The sequence below is a fragment of the Hemiscyllium ocellatum genome, chromosome 7, assembly GCF_020745735.1.
Source record: "Hemiscyllium ocellatum isolate sHemOce1 chromosome 7, sHemOce1.pat.X.cur, whole genome shotgun sequence".
Classification (NCBI taxonomy): Eukaryota; Metazoa; Chordata; class Chondrichthyes; order Orectolobiformes; family Hemiscylliidae; genus Hemiscyllium; species Hemiscyllium ocellatum.
In genome coordinates this window covers 71400060-71425995 of record NC_083407.1, presented here as the reverse complement: position 1 = coordinate 71425995, position 25936 = coordinate 71400060, and the positions used below count along the sequence as shown (strand labels likewise).

Here is a 25936-nt window from a genome sequence, read left to right as displayed (position 1 = left end):
AATTTTATAAACCTCGATACGGTCAACCTTCAGCCTCTGACGCTCCAGGGAAAACAGCCCCAGCCTATTCAGCCTCTCCCTATTGCTCAAATCCTTCAACCCTGGCAACATGCTTGCAAATCTTTTCTGAACCCTTTCAATTTTCGCAACATCCTTCTGATAAGAAGGAGACCAGAACTGCCGGCAATATTCTAAGAGTGGCTTAACCAACATCCTGTACAGCCGCAACATGACCTCCTAACTACTATATTCAATGCTCTGACCAATAAAGGAAAGCATACCAAACACCGCCTTCACTATCCTATCTACCTGCGAATCCACTTTCAAGGAGCTATGAATCTGCACTCCAAGATCTCTTTGTTCAGCAACGCTCCCTAGGACCTTACCATTAATTGTCTAGGTCCTGCTCTGATTTGCTCTTCCAAAATGCAGCACCTCACATTTATGTAAATTAAATTCCATCTGTCACATGGACCAGTTGTAATCTGAGGTAACCTTTTTTGCTGTCCACTACACCTTCAATTTTGGTGTCTTCTGCAAACTTACTAACTATATCTCTTATGATTACATCCAAATCATTTATATAATTCCTGAAAAGTAGAGGACCTAGCATCGATCCTTGTGGCACACCACTGGTCACAGGCCTCCAGTTCGAAAACCAACTCAACCACCACCCTCTATCTTCCAACTTTGAGCCAGTTCTGTATCCAAATAGCTAGTTCCATGAGATCTAACCTTGCTACTCAGTCTTCCAAGGGGAACCTTGTTGAACGCCTTACTGAAGTCCATATAGATCATGTCCACTGCTCTGCACTCATCAATTCTCGATTTTACTTCAAAAATCTCAATCAAGTTTGTGAGACATGATGTCCCACGCACAAAGCCATATTGGTTATCCGTAACCAGTCCTTGCCTTTCCAAATAAGTGTAAATCCTGTCCCTCAGGATTTCTTCCAACAATTTGCCCACTACCGACTTAAGACCATTTAAATGCAACTGGAGATCTGTAGTGTGAGGGTGGCGGGGGGATCGATTTCCGAACACTAGGGCATGAGACACTGATAGAATGAAGCTTTTATGCTAAATGCGTTTCAGCTCAACAAATGTCTGGAAAAGCTCAGCAGGTCTAACACAATCTGTGGGGAGAGAAATACTTAGAAGTTGCAGGTCCCATTTGACTCTTGGAATTGAAAGCTGAAAAATTATGTTTTTATCATGCTAGTCCAGAGGTGGAGGAGGAAGTGGAAACTATTTGCCATTTCAGTAAACCACTTGCTCCCATGCTTATATTTCTGCCCTTGGCCTGTTGCAGTACTCCAATAAAGCTCAACACAAGTGGGGGAACAATGCCCCTTTTCCACTTAGTTCCTTTCCTTTCCCAAGACGAGTCAAGCTGGACTCAAAACATTTAATTCAGTTTTTCTTTCTCCACAAATGCTATCAGACCCCGGCTGAGTTTCTCCATTTGCTGTTTTTATTTCAGATACTCTGTATCTTCAGCATTTTACTTTCATTTGAGTGTCCATCTCAACAGGGTTGGGATAGGTGTCATTCATACCACTTCCTCAGCCCACCCCCCCCCACCCCCCCACCCCCCACATGCCCGCACCCCCCTCCCCCCTCCAAATCAACATATCGTCTTGTCCTGCAAAATTAGTTGAAGACATTTAGGATGATGAAGTTAAGGATCCTGCCTTCTTCCTAAACACCACTCCGACCTATAACCCTGCAAGGTTCAATATACCAATGTCGAGTATTGAAATACACCATTTGAACCAACCAGCTCATTCCTTTCCTGTTTAAGTGTCAGCATTTCCTTTATCCCCTCTTCCTTATTGTCTAACTTTCCATTAAATGTATCAATAATATTTGCTTCAACTGCACTGTAAAAGTATATTCCACATTCTTATCACTTCTGAATTACCTTTGTGATTTCTTCATGAATTTCCTGATATTGCTGGCCTCTGTCTTTGCACTGCCCACAGCAAGAACCAGTCTCTCTGTTTCCTCCATGAGAACCTTTTCTGATTTAACAGAAATTCTTCTGTTCATTCTTTCCGAATAGATATTAGCCACACATTTCTGGTATCATCCATGTCGGTTGTTTGTACACTTACTGTGTTAGACAAGTACAAATTTCATACTTAACCTCTCTGTTATTCAGCCAGGCTTTTAAATATGTGTATCATAGGTATTTTGTATCAACCTGTTCAGAAATATAATGACACGCCTCTGGGTCAGGTGGGGTTTGACCTCATGGCCATGAGGCAGGAAATAGAGGCATTGTAGCTCCACATTCACTAATGGCATCAACTTCATGACCTGCATTGGGAATAGATGACAATAAGCAATTCAAATTTTAAAAGCAACCTGAAGATATGTATCACCATGATTGTTCACTGGGTGTGGGTGTCACTGGCTGGGCCAGCAATTATTCTCCAACCCTAACTGACCTTCAGAAAGTAGTGATGAGCTAATGTAGAATCATAGAATCCCTACAGTGTGAAAACAAGCCATTTGGCCCATTTGAGTTCACACTGACCCTCCAAAGAGCATCCCATTCAGACACCGCCCACCCCTATCCTATTCCCGTACCATTGTATTTTCCAGGGCTAATTCATCTTGCCTGCACATCCTTGGACACAATAGACAATTTAGCAAGGGCAGTCCACCTAACCTGCACTTCTTTGGACTATGGGAGGAAACCAGAGCACCCAGAAGAAACCTAAAAAACACAGGGACAACATGCAAACTCAACACAGACGTTCGCCAAGGCTGAAATTGAATCCAAGTCCCTGATTTTGTGAGGCAGCAGTGCTAACCACTGAGCTGTTGTACCACCCTATCTTGAACCACTGAAGTCCATGGGAGTAGGTGCACCCACAGTCACGTTTGGAAAAGAGTTCCAGGATTTTAATCTAGTAACAATGTAGGAACAGTGATATAGTTGCATATCAAAATAGTGCGTGCCTTGTAGAGGGTAGGGGGGGACTTGCGCGCAGTGTTCCCCCCTACATTGTGTGCGTAGTCTTTCAAAGATTCCGCACATAACATTCGCATCAGCGTGCCAAATGTGGCCTTGATTTCGGGTTCTGAAAATCATTGTTGTTCACAGACCTGCACATCGGAAAGAAACTCTGAGGGAATGCTGCTTCACGGTGGTAATGATCCCCTGGATCTGCCCCTCTTCCAAACTGTAGCGGCCATTTGATTGGAAGTTGCTATTGATGGAATATTGCTGAATTGCTGCTGCATCTTGTAGTTGGTGCAGATTACTGCCAATGTGCGTAGGTGGGGATAGGAGTGAATGTTAATGGTGATAAATGGGGTACCAGTCAAGCAGGCTGCTTTGTCCTGGACAGTATCAAGCTTCTTTGGTCCTGTTGGACTTATTCTAGTAAATGGAATCCTTCCTGTGTACTTTTGTTTCGTGTCTTGTACATGGTGGACAGGCTTTGGGCAGTGAGGAAGTGGGTTACTTAATGCAGGATTCCTAAACTCTGACCTGTTCTTATAGCCACACCATTAATCTAGCTGATCCACTTCAGTTTCTGGTCAATGGCGATCAATCGGATGTTGATACTGGGGAATTCAAAGATGGTAATTCAATAGCAGCTTCAGTGCTAAAGGGGTAATGAATGCTTATAAATATTATGTATTCATCATTGAACATCCTCATTTCTGATCTTATCAGAAGGTTACTGGTGAAGCAGCTGAATTTGGGTGGGCCTAGACACAACTCTGAGAAACACCTACAATGATTATTCAAACCACCAACAACTGCAACTATTTTCTTGCCTGCTGCATGTAACTCCAACCATTGGGAGTTTCCCCTTGATTCCCATTGACTTCAGTTTCTCATGGTCCTTGATGCCACCATTGTATACTGGTAAAGGTACAGTCACCATCGTCCCAGGGGATCATGGGGCAGTTCTCTCATTAGAACGAGATGACTGATAATGGTTTGACTTGAGGGTCACCGCACCTCAAGCAAGAGGAGAGGTTGAAAAGAAAGTCCTTAATGGTAACCTCAGCTGGTGCAGGAATTGAACCCACCCAGTTGGCATCACTCAGCATCACAAAGCAGCAATACAGCCAACTGACCCCAACTGGTTCCACAAAAAGGCACAAAAATGTTTTGAAAGAAGTAGCAAGGCGGCAATTTCAGAAACGATTTGCAGTAAATCTGCTCAAGAGGCTAAAAGTTCTGCAGTCACATTTTGCAGGAAGGAATGTAAGACTGAAGTGACAGGTATGTAATGCTGGAGGTGCCTGCAGAGGTCTGGAGTACAAGCCCAGAGAGAGTTTAATAAAACGAGTGTGATGATTTGAATGAAATGCATTGAAGGGTAGCCAGCCAATTAAGGAAGGAAAAGCAAAAGGTAATGTATGAGATCTGAGCTGTGATTAATGTGGAACAAAGTGCATCTGTTAAAATTTGGGCCTTTGTTTCGAGTGAAGTTCTGTAAGCCAGCATGGAGTGTGTGTGTAATATTCAACTGGAGATAAGAAACTATAGCTCCGTGAGTGATTTTCTGTGCCCCATGATATTGCATGTATAATGACAGTTGTTAAATAGGTTGAACAAATGTAATCCTATCAGAGAAAGGGTAGTGGTACTGGTTGAAACAAAGCATTTTAAAAAAAAAATGTTAATTCCCAGGTATTAGGAAGAAAATTCTTCAAATTTTAAGCTCCTCTTTCCACTGCTGCCAGAGTGCTGGTTAACCAAGCACCAGTTATACTCTCACACTGTCATGTTTATTGTTAGAAAGACATTAATGATGGAATAATACTATATGACAGATTCCTAGTATTATCTGCAATTTAGTATGTGAAGTTTTAGATGGTTTATATGCAAAGTTTATTATATTAGTTTTTGGGATATAAACATTGCTGTTTTATATTTTTGGAATGTAAATGTTACTGGTATTTCTCATTCTTATGCTTGGAGTCTTTGGGCTAGAAATACACCCACAATACTATTCCTTCATACTGAGTATCATAAAGGTCCATCCATAAAAGTAATGTAGTTTCAAAATCAGGATCATGGATGAGAACTTGCACAGTGTGCTGCTCCCATACATCTGCTGGCTTTGGCCTTGTCGGTGGTAGAAGGCATGGGTTTGAAAAGTCCTGCAAAGAAAATTGTTGAGTTGTTGTACAAATTATAAATGGTACCCACTGCTTCCACTGTGTGTCAGTGGTTAAGGGAGTGAATGTTTAGGGTAATGACTTTTGAGATGTGAGTGTCATTGTCAAGTCCAGCAATTGTTGTCCACCCCTCATTGTTGTTGATAAAGTGATAGTGAGCCTCCTGCTTAAGTCATTGCAATCGATCCGGTGTAGGTCCATAACAGTGCTGTTTGGAATGACTTCAAGGATTTGCAACAGTAGAATAATGACGATATAGGTTAAAGTCAGATGGTCGAGAGTGTGGTGCTGGAAAAGCACGGCAGGTCAGGCAGCATCCAAGGAGCAGGAAAATCAACATTTTGGGCAAGAGCTCCTTGTCTGCCTTGGAGGGAATCTTGCAGGTAGTATGCTCCTCTGCAACTGCTGTCTTTGTTCTGCTATATGCCCGAGATCAAGAGTTGGAAGATATTCTCAAAAGAAGCTTGAGAAAATTTGCAGTGAATACTTTAAATCGTATGCACTGATGTCACTGTGCCTTGGACGTAGAGTTCAAGGTAGCTTATCAAATGTTGTTAAAGCATGATTTGGAAATGCCAGTGTTGGACTGGGGTATGCAAAGTTAAAAATCACACAACACCAGGTTATAGTCCAACAGGTTTAATTGGAAGCACTTGCTTGTGTGCTTCCAATTAAACCTGTTGGACTATAACCTGGTGTTGTGTGATTTGTAACGTTGTTAAAGCAGACTGCTTTGTCTTGAATGATGTTGAGATTCTCAAGTGTTTGTGGGACTGTACTCATCCAGGCAAGCCCCAACTCCATCACAATTCTGACTTGTAGATGGTGGACAGTATTTGTGGAATCAGGAGATGATGAGATCAGGACATGAGTCCAAAGGTTGAGCTCTCGCCTACTCATGAAGACAGTTGATTCTAGACACTGTTTTTTAAGGGCTGTTTGATGTAATACTTGATTAAATGTTATTTTATTGTCAGAGGAAATCACTCGCACCTTACATCTTGCCACATTACTATAATATTTACATTTTTTAAATACTATTTGGTTTCTGGTCAATGGTAGATCCCCAGATGTTGGGAATCTGAGGGAGGTAATGTCATTAAATATCAAGAAAGGCGATGGTTTTCTTTCATGTTTGAGGTGGTCATTTGGCATTTGTGATCCTAAGACTGAATGATATATTCAAGCACAAAACACACAATGTCTGAGGAGTAATGAATGGTACTGTACAATGTAAGATCATCTGTATACATCTGCACTTCTGACCTTATTTTGGAGAGATGGCCACTGGTGAAACAGCTGAAGTTAGTTGGACTGAGGGCACACCTTGTGGAGCACCCCTTAACAGTGTCTTGTTAATGATACAATTGGTCTCCAATCACAACCTTCTACCTTTGTGCTAGATATGACTCCAACCAGTGCCTTCAGCTGTGCTTTGGCATCAAGATGCCATACTCAATCAAATGTTGTCCTGATGCCAGCATCTATCACTTCACCTTTGGAATTCAGTAAATGTTTTCCAATCTTTGGACTAAGTGCATTTTAATTATGAATTAGGGTGATGTTGTGTCACTCTGAATTAGCAAATGAACCATGAGCTGGATCTTACAAGCACTTCACCCCACGCCCCCAAAACGCATGTGTAGGGTGGCATCCAGAATGCCACCATTCCTACTGCCCATAATGTGGTAGATGTACATGTGCAGAAATCAGCAACCCTCCTGCCATCTTTTGAACAATTAATGGGCAATTAACCTGTGTGAGAAATCATTTGATGCAAATGGTATACTGCCAATACTGTAAAATGTTTGGTATTGATGGACAGACAAGATTCCTTTTTTTTAAATGACTGTGGAAAAGATGGGAAGGAAAGGCAATGCATCAATTGGGGGAAGCATTACAACCTGTGGGCTCAGTTATTCTGCGGAAACCACCATCTTAATATTACTAGCAACCGGCAATGCTAAGTTTCAGAAAGCTCATCTGTAATGGCAATTATCTGCCCTTTTATAACAACAGTCTTTCAAGAATAGCTGGGCCACCAAACATCCTTATTCGTGCACAGATTTGAACAATTCTGCAATTACATTCCAAAACCTCAAAGTACTTTGCAAAATTAGTTAACTTTTTAAATTTGAAGATTTGTTTTAACTTACTTACTGGATGTGAATATTATTAACAAGTCTCTGCGCTTATTACCAATCCTGGGGTTCCTTACAGAGTGTGGCACTGAGGCACGTTTATGAAATGCTGCAATCTGAGGTAAGAGTATACCCATATGTTGTTAGATAGGGAGTTCCAGAATTTTGATCCTGTGATAATGAATCCAAATATACTTCCAAGTCAGGACAGTGTGGCAAGAGAACTTGAGATGACAGTGTACCTACATGGTTGGTGACTTATCTTTTCATGCATTCATGGTCTGAGATTTGGAAGAAGCCACAGAAGAAACTTTAGTGCATCTTGGAGATAGTAAGCATTTCTGCCAGCAAATACTACTGGAAGGTAGAGTAGATATTTAAGGTGGTGAATGTATAGCAAGATCGGTTCCATGCAATGGATTGGAGGATTTTCTCATTGGAAGGACAGGTTTTTACCTTTCCAAGGACTGATAGTGGCTGCATGAATATCCCCTGGCCTCAGATGGTGAACTATTTCATTTCACAGGGCTGTGAGGGACTGCAGAGGCATAATATTGCAAACCATCCATTTTATCAAGGGAGTTAAGGCTATCCAAGGAATTGCTGAAAAATGGAGCCGTAGTCTTCAGCTTTCTCCTCAAGCTGTACAGTCATGCCAGTCACTGTATTCCTTTTACATATCAATGCTGTAGATCTGAAACAAAACCTGAAATTAGAAGAAAAGCTCAGCAGATCTGGCAGTATCTGTGGAGAGGAAGTGGAGTTAATGTTTCAAATCCGTGGCCCTTCACTTCCGACTCAACTGTTTAAGGGGCAATTTGGGCCTGACATGAGTTAAGCTGTAAATCCACATAAAGTCTCGGCTGGGATTAGAATGAAGTTGAGAGATTTAGTTAACTTCATAAGCAATAATTATTTATGATTCATTTTCCTTTACTCTTATTCAAAAAAACAGTCAACTTAAAAGGAAAGGCATTGAAACACCATAAACATGCTCAGATGCTGATGCAGCAGACAGACAGTTTTTCTGGAAAAGCAACATGGCTGAACCAGCATTCACTATGAGGAAATGGAAAGTGAGAAAGACACTGTGCCACACCAAGAAAGAAAAAGCAATGGAGTTTAATAAAAGCTGGAAATGAAGCACAGAATTCAGAGAGGAGCTCTGATGTCACCTGGGCAGATAGGGAATGGGTGAGACTAGGAATAATAGACTCCTTGTCAATTTTAGAACATGCAAGAAAAACAAAAGGTGTTTCTCTTTAATAGATCGTTCCAGAATTCAAGTAATATACTGTCCATGTGACTTGCAATGTATAAATACCTGATGAATCCTCATTAAGTTAGTGTGTTACCTCAGAATCTTTTCTGGGGTAGACTCTCCCAACATTGGCTCAATAAACAATCAGCAATGTGTACCTCAAGGCTCTTGTGATTATTTCATAAAATAATCTCCCATAACAAAGTGTTAACTCTGTTTTTGTCCACAGATTCTGCCAGACTTACTGGGTTTCTTCAGCATTTTCTATATTTGGTCTATTCCTCCTTTTGGTTATACTCTCAAGCTGAATAAAATTGTTCTCAATTTTGCTGTTGTATTTTGTACACCTCCACCCCATTACCTTGTCATCTTTGCTTCTACCTCAGTCCAGCTGACTTTCAAACTCTCTTCCTCTGCAAAAGTTCACAATTACAGTGTTTCTTGACTGCCTTCCCATCCTCCCATTGAAATTGCAGCCACAAATGAGCAAGCAGCTGATATATTTGTGCCATTTTGCACTGTCTACCTAATTGTCACCTCAAAACTGACCAGTATTTTCCAGAAAATGAAAGCCAAATTCCACTCTGCAGCTGGAGTGTAGTAGCAATATTCTGGATACATTTTAACATACTGTTTTGGCAATTAGGTTGGGCTTTGGCTTCCATAATCTGCATGGACATGATTCTTTTGCTGGCAAAGTTGTTGGTCAGCACCAAACAATACTGATATTTGAGACTCTGGTGTGGCTATGCTGTACTAACTCAGATTATCCCATTCATAAGAATCTTACTTTCAGCAATGCAGTTATTATGCTGGAACTGGTTAAATGTGCCTCATTATTTGAACTCCAGTTCTTCTTCAGGATCATTTCAGGTATGATAGAGAGGGATGTAAAAGGGATGGGGTTGTATTGCTATTTTGGAGAATGTCACAGCTGTATTAAGAGGGGACATCTTGGAGGGCTCATCCAGCAAGCCAATATGGATAGAACTCAGGAATAAGAAAAGGTGGAATTGCTATGATGTTGTTTTACGACAGGCATCCTAATAGCCAGCAGGATGTGGAGGAATAGATATGTAAGCAGATCATAGAAATATGGGAAAAAATAGGTTTGTTGTAGTGGGTAAATGTAACTTTCTCAATATTCATTGGCACCGTCTTAGTGCCAGGAGTAGAATTTGTCACATTCACCCAAGAGGGTTTCTTCAAACAATATGTGGATGGTCCAACTAGTGATGGTACCTGACCTTGCATTTGGCCTGGCCAGGTGATTGAAGTTGCAGTGGGGAAGCATTTTGGGAACAATGATCATAAGGACTGGTTAGGGATAGTCGACATGGCTTTATGCATGGGAAATCATGTCTCACAAAATTGATTGAGTTTTTTTGAAGAAGTAACAAAGAGGATAGATGAGGGCAGAGCAGTAGATGTGATCTGTATGGACTTCAGTAAGGTGTTCGACAAGGTTCCCCATGGGAGACTGATTAGCAAGGTTAGATCTCATGGAATACAGGGAGATCTCACCGTTTGGATACAGAACTGGCTCAAAGGTAGAAAACAGAGGATGGTGGTGGTGGAGGGTTGTTTTTCAGACTGGAGGCCTATGACCAGTGGAGTCCCACAAGGATTGGTGGGACTTATCATAATTTATATAAATGATTTGGATGTGAGCATAAGAGGTATAGTTAGTAAGTTTGCTGATGCCACAAAATTGGAGGTAGTGGACAGTGAGGAGGGTTACCTCTGATTACAGTGGGATCTTGATCAGATGGGCCAATGGGCTGAGGAGAGGCAGATGGAGTTTAATTTAGATAAATGTGAGGTGCTGCATTTTGGGAAACCAAATCTTAGCAGCACTTATACACTTAATGGTAAGGTCCTAGGGAGTGTTGCTGAACAAAGACTTTGGAGTACAGGTTCATAGCTCCTTGAAGGTAGAGTCACAGGTAGGTAGGAGAGTGAAGAAGGCGCTTGGTATGCTTTCCTTTATTGGTCAGAGTATTGAGTACAGGAGTTGGGAGGTCATGTTGCGGCTGAACAGGACATTGGTTAGGCCACTGTTGGAATATGTTGCAATTCTGGTTTCCTTCATATCAGAAAGCTGTTGTGAAACTTGAAAAGGTTCAGAAAAGATTTACAAGGATGTTGTCAGGATCGAAGGATTTGAGCTGTAGGGAGGGGCTGAACAGGCTGGGGCTGTTTTCCCTGGCGTGTCGGAGGCTGAGGGGTGACCTTATAGAGGTTTATAAAATCATGAGGGGCATGGATAGGGTAAATAGATAAAGTCTTTCCCCTCGGGTGGGGAAGTCCAGAACTAGAGGGCATAGGTTTATGGTGAGAGGCGAAAGATAAAAGAGACCTAAGGTCAACTTTTTCACACAGAAGGTGGTATGTGTATGGATTGAGCTGCCAGATGAAGTGGTGGAGGCTAATACAATTGCAACATTTAAAAGGCTTCTCAACAGATATATTAATAGGAAGGATTTGGAGGGATAATAATTTTATCATTAGAATTGCTTTTCAAAGTGGAAGCAAAATAATTTTTTCTCCTTGGGATATTTTGAGAGGAAGTTGTATTAGGTTATATTTGACTGGGACTGTGACGTCAGAAATGCAGTCAGGTTACCCACCCACCTGAGATCAAGTTTCATACATCAGCAGCAGCAATTAGAGCTTGGCAGCAATTAACGTCTCTTTGTCTAAACTTACCCTAGCCTGCTGTTTCCTAGCATCCATTTTTGCATTGAAATAGTGCAACGCAATGAACAGGACTTTTTGACTGTTGAAGTCTGAGCCTTTGACACTTTGGAATAGCAAATAGTCTATTGGACACACTAACCATGCAAGGTATGTCTCCTACAGTATTCTGTACTTCAGACTCTTGTGCTGTTAAACAACAACTTACTCCTTGTGTGTGAATGACTGGCAGAAGAAAATTAGTTTGTAAGTTTTAAACCAAGTTAAATTGATGGACATCTTTAAGGGGCAATCACATAGATTGTATTAAAACATTGACCTGTTTAAAATCTGCAACTAAAAAGAACTGAAACAGCTTAAACATGCATAACAACAAGTTTGAACCAATTGGAAGTTTATTTTAATAAAATTGAAGTACTGTGCAATTCCTTATGAAGCAACCCATAAATTGTTACATTTTCCTCAACAACCCTCCTTAATATGTTCAGTGTATTTATTTTTACATTCATTATTATTCGGGACAAAGGAGGTTAGCTTAGTCTTCAGTTTTTTGTGCTGTTTTTAACTTTTATCAACGCTGTCCATTGTCCACTTCTGCAGCATCAACCCACAGGATTACACGTGCATTATGTTATTCAAATTTGGTGTGTTGTATAATTTATGACACTGGTGACAGAGGAGCATTAACTCTTGATAAACAAGGTTGATGTCATAAAAGTTGGCATGTCATAATCGTGAGGTATTAGATTTTCTGTGATTTACTTTTTTTTCCTTGTAATAATTATTCTTCAGTTCATTTTATGGGCTGGTATATTTGTAAATTGGAAACCTTACCTTGAAATACTTTACCACAGGCATTATCTGCCTTGGTGAAACCTGACATAAAGATGGCTCTCCCAACCTTGCCATCCCTCTGTCCTCAGTGAATTTTCATAGGGAAACTTGTTTGAATAATTCTGAAGGGCTCATGTTGGAACTGTGTCAGGAAGCCCACTGCAGGGAAAGATTGAAAGAATTGGCAATAAGGTAAAAACAATGACTGCAGATGCTGGAAACCAGATTCTGGATTACGTGATGTGAAGGGCTTTTGTCCGAAACGTCGATTTTCCTGCTCCTTAGATGCTGTCTGAACCCCTGTGCTTTTCCAGCACCACTCTAATCCAGAATTGGCATTGAGCAAAGTAAGTGCTTATAATAGTGGACACCATTACATCCTCGGTACTTCCAAATATATTTTAATTTTAAACATTTCCCACAGATTGAGTGTAATGAGACACAATATGTTTGCTACTACAGCTGTACACTAGGAAGACTGCATTCTTAGATCTACCATATAGCAGGATGCTTTATAATGTTTTACTTCTTTAAGATCATTTCATATGGTCCTTCGTAATGGCCTGAATGGTCCAGTGAGCCGTCCAGTTATACAAACTACTAAAACATCTGAAAAAAACAAATAAATCAGCTAGGCTACCTGGTATTTACTAAGACACAATGGCAAACCTGTCGATCTTGCAAAGTCCTCTTTGCCACCATTTTTGGGGATTAGTGTCAAAACTGGGAGAACTGTCTCACAGACTCATCAAGGAGCAACTGACAGTCATACTCACGGATCAAAGCTCAAACATATTGTCGCAGCCAGCACCATCATCATCCCTTGGTGTATCCTGTTCCACTAACAGGAGCGTTTCAGCAGAGGTGGGAGTACAGTGGTACACAGTCAGGAGCGTGTAGCCCCAGAAGCCTGCTGAAAACTCCTGCTGATCACCTTGTACCACCACAGGGGTGAGGGAGCCAACAAGAGGGAATGACATGTTTGACCTCATCCTCCACAATCTGCCGGCTGAAGATGCCACTCTCTGTGTTAGCATCAATATGAGTGTAACCTGAGCATTTGTGAGCAGGTTATTCCTTTGCAACTGCTTCTTCATAGCACAATCTGAAGTCTGACATGACGTAAATTCTTTTTTCAAGAAACATAATATTATGATCTTATCATTATAAATTAAATTAGGCTATATGGCCTATCTGGTTCTCTTCAAATAGAACATTTGAATCCCACGATCCTGGTATCAAACTGCCCCAGTGCCTTAAACACGTATGTTTTCCATAAGACTGTTCTGGCTGTTAGTAACTCTGTGAATAGTAATGTTTGCGTAATCCTGTCCTTAACTTGTTCCTCTCCCACAAATTTATGTCTTGTTGTTTTTGCCTGTGGTGATTATTTAACTTAACTGTTCAAGATTAATTTTCTCTTCTTCATAATCAGCCCATGCTTGCAAAACGCCCAACATTAGATTTCATTGCGCAATTGTACAGCATTTGCTACATAACACAAAGTATGTGAAGAATTATAATGACAACACAATTGAGAATAGTCACTTTGGCTCCTGATGTGGTGCATTTGCAGGTGTTGCAATGTACATATTAATACAAAGACCCTGTTCTTTGCAGACGGGAAGAACATGTATACAGACTGCGTCTCAACAAATGCCTTGACCAATTGGAGTCAACCCATCTCAATTAAAATTTAACTTCAAAGTTTGTGAGAAGATTTGTAGCTCAGGTGCTCATTGTTGTCGCCGAGCTGGGAATTTGTGTTGCAGACATTTCGTCCCCTGTCTAGGTGACATTCTTAGTGCTTGGGAGCCTCCTGTGAAGCATCTCTGTGATGTTTCCTCCTGCATTTATAGTGGTTTGTCTCTGCCGCTTCCGCTTGTCAGTTCCAGCTGCCTGTTGCAGTGGCCGGTATATTGGGTACAGGTCGATGTGTTTGTTGATAGAATCTGTGATCTTAACAGCACGCAAACCCACAGCCACTCTCAGACAACAACTCACCAGGACAAAGGACCCGATACCCAGCATGAGCAAAACCAACGTAGTGTATAGAATCCCATGCAAGGACTGCACAAAACACTACATAGGTCAAACAGGAAGACAACTAACGATCCGTATCCATGAACACCAACTAGCCACGAAATGACATGACCAGCTATCCTTAGTAGCCACACACGCGGATGACAAGCAACGTGGGTTCGACTAGGACACCGCTACTATTATAGGACAAGCCAAACAGAGAACAGCCAGTGAATTCCTAGAGGCATGGCACTCATCCACAGATTCTATCAACAAACACATTGACCTGGACCCAATATACCGGCCACTGCAGCAGACAGCTGGAACTGACAACCAGAAGCAGCAGAGACAAACCACTATAAATGCCAGAGGAAACATCACAGAAGCGCTTCAGAGGAGGCTCCCAAGCACTGAGGATGTCACCTAGACAGGGGACGAAACGTCTGCCACACAAATTCCCAGCTCGGCGAATAGAACCACAACAATAAAATTTAACTAATGCTTTACAGTCAACTCTCAGTCATCTTGAACCGGTTCATTCTTCATGGCTACATCTATACCAATCAGAGTAATTTTTCCAACAAATCTGCACTGTCCTTTCATTCAGTAGAAATGTTAGTTTTCACCTTAAATTGTTGTTCGGTGAATTGTCTTGATCAGTGCAAGATTAAAAGCTTTGACAAAATGTCTTTTTTTCCAGCAATATGCAATTTCTGTATAATCTGAGGACCTTTATTTTGTGATAGTCCATAATATTCCTTTTGCTAGGCATCAAAATCTCCAACAATATTACATTTAAGCTATGGATTTTATTTTGAAGACTTAGTCTATTTCTAAATAACATATAATGTATGTAATGTTTTGTATGCTTTCTGCATGTTAAGATCAAGATGTAAAGATCAAGATGGTGGCATGGTGGCTCAGTGGTTAACACTGCTGCCTCACAGCACCAGAGACCGGGTTCGATTCCTGCCTCGGGTGACTGTCTATGTGTAGCTTGCACATTTCCATGTCTGCGTGGGTTTTTTCCGGGTGCTCCGGTTTCCTCCCACAATCCCAAAATGTGCATATCAGGTGAATTGGCCATGCTAAATTGCCCATAGTGTTAGGTGCATTAGTTACCTAACACTAACTGACATTAGTCAGGGGTAAAGATGGGGAATGGGTCTGGGTGGGTTACTCATTGGAGGGTCATTGTGGACTTGTTGGGCAGAACAGCCTGTTTCCATACTGTAAGGAATCTAATCTAATCAAATCAAAATATTTGGGAGGTTTAATTAGTCTTGACCACAGTAATTTATTCCTATTTATTATCCAAATAACTCAATTCCTAAAATTTGTAGGTCTTTCTTGCAAACCTGTTTTAAAAGCATGATGTTGTGTGAGCATGTTTGTCAAGATTCTTCATGGTGATGCTTATATATTGAAAATGTAACAGGCACTTATGCCATTAATAAATTTGTTCCTCTCCATAAACTTGACAACACCAATGTTATAAAAAGGATCAGGTGCATTATGTATGTTAATCATTTGTAACTTTAAAATGGCTAAGTTACCATAGCTTATTAATGTTCTTTACAAATGAGATAAATATTTAAATATCCACATTTGGTATTAGAGATAAGTTTTTATTCTGCTTCTGTCATCTAAAAATTTAATGAATCACCAGTCCAGTTGATCTGAACATCTTGACATACAATGTTAATACTTGAGAACTAAATGGGACTATGTAAAGCCAAGAATGAACATTTGAGGTGCATTGCAAATGTAAAACAAAAAAAAGTCTAATGTTTTCAGCCTATTGCTTATTTATCAAGAGTCAATGTTACTAATGTCAGGAAATGTGATGCCATTATTTCAGAGAACATCAGTTGCATCATCAGAGAGCAATCAAACACATTGCATTCCACTGTCTGTAAAGCTGTCCCCACAGAAACAATATAGAAAGCCTGGCAGCATTCTGCTCCATGAGACGGGCCTATTAGGGATCATTTCATGAGTACGTGGGCATAGAAACAACTGTTACAGCAGGTGTCAATTCAAGATGCTTGGTGATTCTCTTTACACCACTTTGGCACTGTCAGGAATTAAACATTATATTTAATGAATCAATTACAACAGTGACATTCACTGATCTCCAAAGCCTGTTTCACAGTGTCATGGGCGATGAGATCAGAAGTGTGAGTGGATCAGCAATGTTGTGTCCTTCATCCACCTGAGTAGCAGACTGCCTTTGCACAACTGAATCCCTTTGTATCCCTTTTATAAATACACACGAAAATCTCTCTGACACCTTTATCCATGCTTGGGGAATTTTTCAATCCTTTAAACTCAGTCTGTGTGCAGAACGATCATTGGTTCTATAGAACCATGTTAGCTCCTGGTCATGATTGCAACAAAATGAAATAGAAATTCAAAGCAAAATAATTTCTAAAATAATCTGATGATTTGGGGGGCCCTTTCATATTTTGTCATGTACCTTAGAGCCCCATGAACTCCTAGCTGAGAACCCTTACTGAGTGTATTTGTTATTATTTACAACCTTGCTGTGTTCTTAACTGATTCTAGTTCTTCCTTAATAACCCTCTTTGTTAGAAATAGAAAAAAACTGTTCATGATAAATTTGGCTTCTGAAACATTACTCATTTCTAGTTCCCTCTGTGTCTCTCTGACTGGAATGTTCACATCTTTGAATCTTCAATTAATCTTCCTCACATATCTCCCATGAAGCAGTAGAATTCTTTCTTCCTACTTATTTTAGATTGTATTGTTAATTAGTTTAGATCAAATTTCCTTACTCTACGTTTTTAATCTTTAATATGAGCTTCACCTCATAATGATAGAATATCTATAGTTTGATAGAACATCAATTGAACTATATCCCATTGGCACTCACGTTACACTCTTGTACTCTTATTGCTCTTTTACTTAACAATTGACCCTTTTTATGTGTATACCTATCTGTTAGTTTCTAGTATTGATTTATTACCGTTCATGCAAAATACAATGATCTCTGCTACATGGAGTACCCCTCCTTCCATGTCTAGGATACTACTTGGGCCACTTATTAATGGCAACCTGAGTGCATAATTTCTTATAAATATTCTAGCAGTGAAAGGCAAAATCTTTTTGAAATTACAGAACTACATTAAACGGTTGACAACTCATGGGCCTGCATGCAGTGATTTCAGAGAATGTGTTTTTTCTCAGCACTGCATCCTTTTGGCAATGCTGGTCCATAAAATCACTCCTTTGAATAGATTTAGTCATTTACATAGATTAGGCTATGTTCACTTACCTCTTCAGTATTTTCATAACTGACAAACAATGAATGTCCATCAGAATGCATTTTACAGAGAAAAGGATCAACAGTTATCTGAAAAGCCTTTGACTGTTCCTCTTGATTTGGAGCATGCGTATTATAGGAGAACCTCATTATTCAAGCCCATTGACCTCATTAAACTAATATTCACATGCCAACAATACATTCAGTAATGTATGCAACAATAACAACAGTGGAGAGTTTGAGAGATGGTGGACGATCTTAGAACTGGCTATCGTCCGTATGTATATATAAGATCCTATATTTATGGGTTATGTCACCACTAACCAGCATCTAAGGCAGAGGTGGGGCCAAGGTTAAATCCTCAGGAACCTTGGAGGTAATAGTACAAGGGCAAGTGGAGATGTTAGTTTTGCAGATGCTGAATTTATGATTGGACCGAGAAAATTGGAACCGAGGGTATTCACAATTATTGGGCAAAGGAGAGGTATTGGAGGGCATGCGTTGTTGAGAATAAGAAAGGTTGCAGCAAAGTTAATAGTTACAGTCACAGTGTTATTTGTGACTTTCATTAAGGCAGGTTCAGTTCTGAGGGAGGGGGCTGAAACCCATTTTTTTAAAGCAAGCTCCAAGGCCCTATGATTTATAAGTAAAATTTTGTACAATGATACATAAGTGAAGATTTGCTGTTTCCTTTGTCATTTAACAGAGCATTATCTTTTCCTTTGTGCATGCAGATGTTCAAGTCACATTGTGTACACAAAGCCAGCAGTTTACAAACTCCAACAAGTATGAACAAATATTCAAGAGACTTAATAATTATCAGTTATTCAATGGAAAACCATGAAATTGCTGTTAGAAAAAATCTACAGAAATACCATGTAACTAAATCAACAGTTATCAAGTAATTAACAGAATATAATGACAGATTAAAATATATCTGATACAGAGGACCATCCCACCATCCTATATTCTGTACATCCCAGTTCCAAACCCACTTATGGACTATAGGGGTGTTATGATAAAGAACCTTTTATAATAGTCATTGTCAAGTCACTTGCTAAATCAAGATGCCTGTTAGGTGTAAAAAAGAAATTAGACAGAAAATACAATATGCTGCATCAGTCCTAATCATTGACATACTCTCTGTGCTCATTCTAATGTTTCCCTCTGATTTGGGGTAATGGGAAATACCAAATGTATGCACACTCAGTTTTCTATTGAAAACTGATGGAATCATTGTACGTTCTGCAGAAGAATAAATAAATTCTGACTGCCTCCCCATTAAACTCACCACATTTGTGAAAAGGGGGTACTGATTTTGGTTTTTGTTTATGTAGCCTAAAATCCTCCAATTTACATTTCAAAATAAAGCAAAAGAGCACGTACAGAAAGAATAGGCCCCCTTATTTTGCATCAGGTTTTATGTGATGAAAGAATTAGAGGCTACAGAACTCAGGGAAATAAATATTGATGTTTCAAAAATAGTTCACATTACAGAAGAGGAAATGCTAAAGATTTTAAGCAAACATTAACATGCATAAATCACAGGGACCTAATCAAGTATATCCCAGAACATTGTAGAAGTTAAGGAAGAAATTGTGGGGTGAGGTGTCAGAGGTCTGGAGGATGGCTGATTTATTGCTTTTATTTAAGAAAGGCTGGAAGGAGGGCTCGGAACTATAGACCTCTCAGCCTGACATCAGTGGTGGAAAGTTGTTGAAGGTGATTCTGAAATATAGGATTCACATGCATTTGGAGGGGCAGGGACTGACTAGGGATAGTCAGCATGGCTTCGTGCGAGGAAATTGTGGCTCGCAAACTTGACTAAGTCTTTTGAGTAAGTAACCAAGAAGATTGATGAGGGCAGAGCAGTAGACATTGTTTACTTGGACTTTGATAAAGCCTTTGACAAGGTTCCGCATTGAACTAATTAGCAAAGTTACATCACATGGGATTCAGACTGAGTTTGCCAATTGGATACAAAATTGGCTTTATGGTAGGCTAAGGTGGTGGTAGTAGAGAGTTTCTTTCAGACTGGAGACCTGTGACCAACAGTGTTTGACAGGGATCAGTATTGGGTTTGTTTTTGTTTGTCACTTACGTGAGCAATTTGGATGAGAATTTCGGAGACATGGTTAATAAGTTTGCAGATGACACCAAAATTGATGGTACGGTGGACAGTGAAGAAGATTATCTAAGATTACAAACAGACCTTGATCAATTGTGTCAATTGGCTAAGGAGTGGCAGATGGAGTTTAATATAGATAAGTGTGAGGTATTGGATTTTGGTAATACAAACAAGGGCAGCGTCCTGAATAGTGTTGTAGAGCAGAGAGACCTTGGGGTTCAGGTGGAATATTCTTTGAAATTTAGGTCATAGATTGGGTGGTTAGGAAGGCGTTCAGCACACTTGCCTTCATTGCTCAGACCTTTGAGTAAAGGAGTTGGGATGTCATGTTGAGGTTGTGCAGAATGTTGGTGAGGCCTCTTCTGGAATATTCTGTGTGCAGTTCTGGTTGCCCTGTTATAGGAAGGATATTAATAAACTGGAGAGAGTTCAGAAAAGTTGCTGGGAATGGAGGGTTTGAGATGTAAAAATAGATTGGAATGGGTGGGACTTTTTTTTATACAATGTGGTTCATGTGTAGAATGAACTGCAGGAAGAAGTAGTGGTTGCAGGTATAGTTACAACATTTAAAAGACATTTGGATAAGTTCATGAATAGGAAATGGTTGGAGGGCTATGAGCCAAATGCAGGCAAGTGGGACAAGTTCATTTTGGGAACATAGTCAGCATGGTCTAGTTGGATCCAAGGATCTGTTTTCATGTTGTATGACTCTATAACCATGCTTTAGAAGTTTGGCATTAACTTTGAAATTAAATCAGAAAATATTATACTCCTTCAAATTTGACTGTCTTTCTCTTCAGTTATATGTATTACTTATACATGAAATTGCATCTCCCACTGACAAATAATAATTTAGTTTCAAAATCAAAACTGTGGCACATTCCAGTGATGCTGCTAGATTCATCCAAGTTCAGGAAACCCATGTTTCAAACGAGTATTGTCAACTTGGCTCAGTTGCTGGCAATTTTTGTGGCATGGAAATGCTGGTTTTTGGATGGGATATTGAATGAAGCAATAACTATTGGCTTTTAAAATCATTTGGACATCCTTTGGTTAGAATAAGATCCCTTAAATTTTGATGATTCCTGTCGTGACTGATCATTTTTGCAAAGAGATATAAAATTCCCAGTGTCCATTGCCACGAATCACACAATAAGATTTCCTGATTTAAAACTTTGTACTTAAGTAAACAAACTAAAATCAGCATTGTTTAAACATTACTGAGGCGACTAATACATCAATATGTAAAAAATATGTTGTAAGTGTGAATTACAGGAAAAAGTACTCCTCAAATGTTTTTACATAACTGAAGATCTGACATGATAGTCATGCATTACATTGCATTCGTGGAAGAAACAGAGTGGAATCTAATTGGGGTCTGAGCAGCATGAGATGGGAGGTTCAGCAAGGTATATCTTGATGTCAGGAGCACATTACATTGTCTTTTATACTCCTGCTGAGTGACGAGGTTCTCACTGCAGAGTTCTGCTGGAGTGACGAGGTTCTCACTGCAGAGTTCTGCTGAGTGACGAGGTTTCTCACTGCAGAGTTCGGCTGAGTGACGGGGTTCTCACTGCAGAGTTCTGCTGAGTGACGAGGTTCTCACTGCAGAGTTCTGCTGAGTGACGAGGTTCTCACTGCAGAGTTCTGCTGAGTGACGGGGTTCTTACTGCAGAGTTCTGCTGACTGACGAGTGTCTCTCTGCAGAGCTCTGCTAAATGATGAGTTTGTCACTGACACATCTGCAGGCAAGTGTCTCACTGGACAGCAATGAGTTGCCAGCTCACGGAGATTATTGTTTGTTAAATACTTTAATTGTTTGACTCACTGTGACACATCTGCAATATGCTTACAGTATGCCTTTGGAGTATAATGTCACCCATGGGAGCACACTGACACTTATCACTGGAATAGCAGTGCTGCTGCAAGGACACTTTAAGCGGTTGTATTGGGCTGCTTGTCATGGCTTCTCAATTGCTCTGTTAAAGCTCACTCACTTTGTATCTACATACAGGCTTACAGAATCTGTGCCTGGTTGCCTTAGCCAGAGCTTGAGAGTTAGGTGCTGGAATAGCACAGCAAGTCAGGCAGCATCCGAGGAGCAGGATAATCGATGTTTCAGGCAAAAACCCTTCAGGACTGAATCAGGGCATCATTCTTTCCTGATTAGCATTTATTGCAGAAAATGAGAGCTATTGGAGATCATGTTGCGGCTGTACAGGACATTGGTTAGGCCACTGTTGGAATATTGCATGCAATTCTGGTCTCCTTCCTATCGGAAAGATGTTGTGAAACTTGAAAGCGTTCAGAAAAGATTTACAAGGATGTTGCCAGGGTTGGAGGATTTGAGCTATAGGGACAGGTTGAACAGGCTGGTGCTGTTTTCCCTGGAGTGTCGGCGGCTGAGGAGTGACCTTATAGAGGTTTACAAAATTATTAGGGGCATCGATAGGGTAAATAGGTAAAGTCTGTTCCCTGGGGTCAGGGAGTCCATAACTAGAGGGCATAGGTTTAGAGTGAGAAGGGAATGATATAAAAGAGACCTACGGGGCAACTTTTTCACACATAGAGTGGTACAGGCCAGGTGCTGGCAGGTGGGACTAGATTGGGTTGGGATATCTGGTTGGCATGGATGGGTTGGACCGAAGGGTCTGTTTCCATGCTGTACATCTCTATGACTCTATTGGTGTATGAGATAAGATATTGACGTGGATAGAAGATTGGCTTACCAACAGGAAACAAATACTAGGAATAAATCAGTCTTTTCCAGGCTGGTGGAATATCACAAATGGTGGGCCACAAGGTTCAGTGGTGGGTCCTCAACTCTTCATAATTTATGTTACTGAGTTAGATGATGGGAGCAAAGGTATGGTTGCTAAATTTGTCAATGACACAAAGAAAAATAGGAAAGTGAGTTGTAAAGAGGACATAAGGAGCCACCAAAGTGATAGAGGTAGGTGGTGAGTGAATAAAGATCTGGCAAATGGAGTACCATGTGGGAAAGTGTGAAGTTGTCTATTTTATCAGAAGGAATAAAAAAGCAGCATGATAATTAAATGGTGAGAAGTTGCAAGCTTGCCAGAGATTCATAGAGAAGTGGGTGTCTTAGTGCACGAATCACAGCAGCCAGTATGCAGGTACAGCAAATAATCGGGAAAGCTAACAGAATGATGATTTGTTGTGAGGGGACTTGAATACAAGGATGGGGATATTATGCTTCAGTTATACAGACCATTGGTGAGACTGGACTGTACTACGTACAATACTGCTCTCTGTACTTACAGAGGATGTCACTGTGTTAGAAGCAGTTCAGAGAAGGTTTCCTAAATTAATACCTGGATTAAGTAGATTGCCTTATGAGGAAATGCTAGACAAGCTAGGTCTGTATCCTCTGAAGTTGAGAAAAATGAGGTGACGCAATGGAAACATGCAAGATCTTGAAGGGACTTGACTGGGAGAATATTGAAAGGATGTTTCATGTTGTGAGGAATTGAGAGTTAGGGGTTAATTGTTTAAAAATAAGATGTCACTCATTTAAAACTGAGATGAGGAAATATTTTTTCTCTTAGAAGGTTCAGAATCTTTTTACCTCCCTGCATCAAAAGACCATGAGCATAAACTCATAAAATATTTTAAGGCAGATGTAGATAGATTCTTGATTACCAAGGGGGTGAAAGATTATTGGGGATATGCAAGAAAGTGGAGTTGAAGCTAAAATCGGATTATTTATTGAATGGAGGGAGCGGGTGCGAAGGGCCCGGTGGCATACTCTTATTCGTTGTTCGTATCTATTTTAAAGGCAAAGGTGTACTCACTGATTTTCTTCCTGTCTTGAGGTTGCTGTGCTTCTGTACAGGTTGTGGCATGTTGGGATCTTGATTATTAATTGTAAACCTCGGCTGTGAGCTCATATGGATGATGAGGAGTTACTGTTAGGAAATGAAAATTCTTAATGATTTCCACTGCTGTAAGCTTTTTCAGCTTTTAGTACAGACTGGTTTCCACTGACCTCTGGTGCCCACTTATTGCCACCATGATGTGGCTTCTTAGGTCAAATAAGAAAGATAATGTCTGAGTGCTGTCCTACATAGAATCATAAAGATGTACAGCATGGTAACAGCCTGTTTAGTCCAACTTGTCCATGCTGATCAGATATCCTAACCTAATCTAGTCCCACTTACTAACACAGGCCCATATCCCTCAAAACGCTTCCTATTCCTACACTCATCCAGATGTTTTTTAAATGTTGTAATTGTACCAACCTACTTCACTTCCTCTGGCAGCTCATTCCATACACGCAGTATCGTCTGTGTGAAAACATTTCCACTTGGGTTCTTTTTAATTTTTTCTGTTCCCACCCTAAACCAATACCCTCTCGTTCTGGACTCCCCCACCCCAGGGAAAAGACCTTGTCTATTTACCCTATCCATGCCACTCATGATTTTATAAACCTCTATAAGGACAACCTCTGTCTCCAACACTCCAGGGAAAACACCCCCAGCCTATTCAGCCTCTAACTATAACTCAATGTTAGCTCACATAACATAAAACAACAAAGATTGTGTGCTTGTTAAGATAGGTGTCTTGCAAATTTCTTAATAACATTAAATGTTTACATAGTTAGAACATATCAGCTTTATATCTAGTCCTGATTCTATGCTTACTAATGTTACAGCTACATACTGTTACTAATGTAACACTACACATATTTGAATGCAATAACTACCTGCTCTACAGCTCTTGTACTGAGAGACAGATTGCTCAAGCTGAGGCAAGAAACTTGGAAACACATGAAAGAATGACATCTCACTGCCTTGAAATTACTTTACCTTTCTTTAATCTATACAATACAACAAAGATGGACTGTTCTTCCAGACCTGGCTCTTCATGACAGCTGATGTCCAGGCCATTGAGGCAGCCATGCATTTGCAAGCCAGAGTCAAAACATCAATCAGAACTCATGCAGACTTCTCCACCCTTCACATCGGTCTGTGCAAGGTCTCTGGCCAGCTCTCTGCCAGCTGTTCCTTGCTTGCCTCTGCATCTCTGTCAGATCATTAATGTCTGTGTCCAGAGGTGGTTCTTCAAAACAGCAGGAGCCTGTTTTCCCACTGCCATCTGAGCAATAGAGACCTTAGCTGTTTCTTCCAGCTCCAGATGCAGACCAGTGTCAATGTTGTGCTCACTAGAATGTGACCCTGAGCCTACATTAGATACATTGCTGATGTAAATGCCTCAATTCTCATGGAGTTTAGGGAGGAAAAATCTGACAGTGCTTCCTCTGAAGGCTCTGACTTGTCAGCAAATTGGTAAATTATGGATTTATGACAATGATTGCAATTGAAGAGAAATGTAAAATCTCTCTTTGAAAATAAAGGAACAGAAGTCAAGATCTATAATTTGCCCAGTGGGTGGTGGGAAGGAGGAGACGTGTTTCGAGGATCCAAGCAAATCATTTCCGAGAGAGTGGCCATAATCTTCCAGCCATCCTTGGAAGATTACTGAGGGTTACGTTTTCCAATTGCATTCTTTTAAAATGTTTAATTCAGTTCAACCTGATTTATTCTTTCCAGTTTGGATTTGACTTAGTTAATTGTAGATGTAACCTGAAGCACACCATTAATTTCATGTAGAAACATTTGGATTTGGTACAAATAAGTTTTATATTGATTAAACACTTTGTGCAAAATAATTTTGAGAAATGTGAAGCTGTCTTATCACTTCTGGCACACCAGGATTCAGTTCTGGTCTGCATGAGGGGGTAAAACTGCCATGTTAATGTGCAGGTCAAATTCATTAGCAGTTGTAGTATTCATGCTGACTGTACACAGTTGAGTGCTTTGAAGCACAAAACATTTAATCCACTAAAATGGATTAAGGGATGGCACGGTGGCTCAGTGGTTAGCACTGCTGCCTCACAGAGCCAGGCACTTGGGTTCAATTCCCATCTCGGGTGACTGTCTGTGTGGAGTTTGCACATTCTCACCGTGTCTGTGTGGGTTTCCTCCGGGTGCTCCGGTTTCCTCCCACAGTCCAAAGATGTGCAGGTTAGGTGAATTGGCCATGCTAAATTGCCCATAGTGTTAGGTACCTTAGTCAGGGGTAAATGTAGGGGAATAGGTCTGGGTGGATTGCTCTTCAGAGGGTCAGTGTGGACTTGTTAGGTGGAAGGGCCTGTTTCCATACTGTAGGAAATCTAATCTAATCATAAATAGACAAGTGTGCACTGTAAAGAAATTTAAGTTTTGAATAATGATGAAGTAGCAAATGTGTCCAGCCTAATGATATTTTATGCACAGTTGAGTTTAAAAACTTAATGGCTTGCACTAATTGTTAATGTATAGCTGTGGAAATTCAACTGCATTATCCTGACCTGCATGGTACCACATAGTTGGGGCTGATGATGATGGAGT

General features: G+C 40.4%; 1 protein-coding gene across 3 annotated transcripts in view; it reads left to right on the top strand.

The window, feature by feature from the left end:
- Positions 1 to 25936, top strand: part of znf385b (zinc finger protein 385B) — a 323704-nt gene that overhangs the window by 110649 nt on the left and 187119 nt on the right. Inside the window, exon 1 of one of the 3 annotated variants that reach the window (XM_060827968.1) lies at positions 11292 to 11403. The exons of the other annotated variants lie outside the window; for them this stretch is intronic. Within the exon in view, the coding sequence (XP_060683951.1) occupies positions 11397 to 11403 (7 nt within the window). The 5' untranslated portion in view covers positions 11292 to 11396. Of the gene's footprint in view, positions 1 to 11291; positions 11404 to 25936 lie in introns of those variants that run through there. 3 annotated transcript variants of the gene reach the window in all.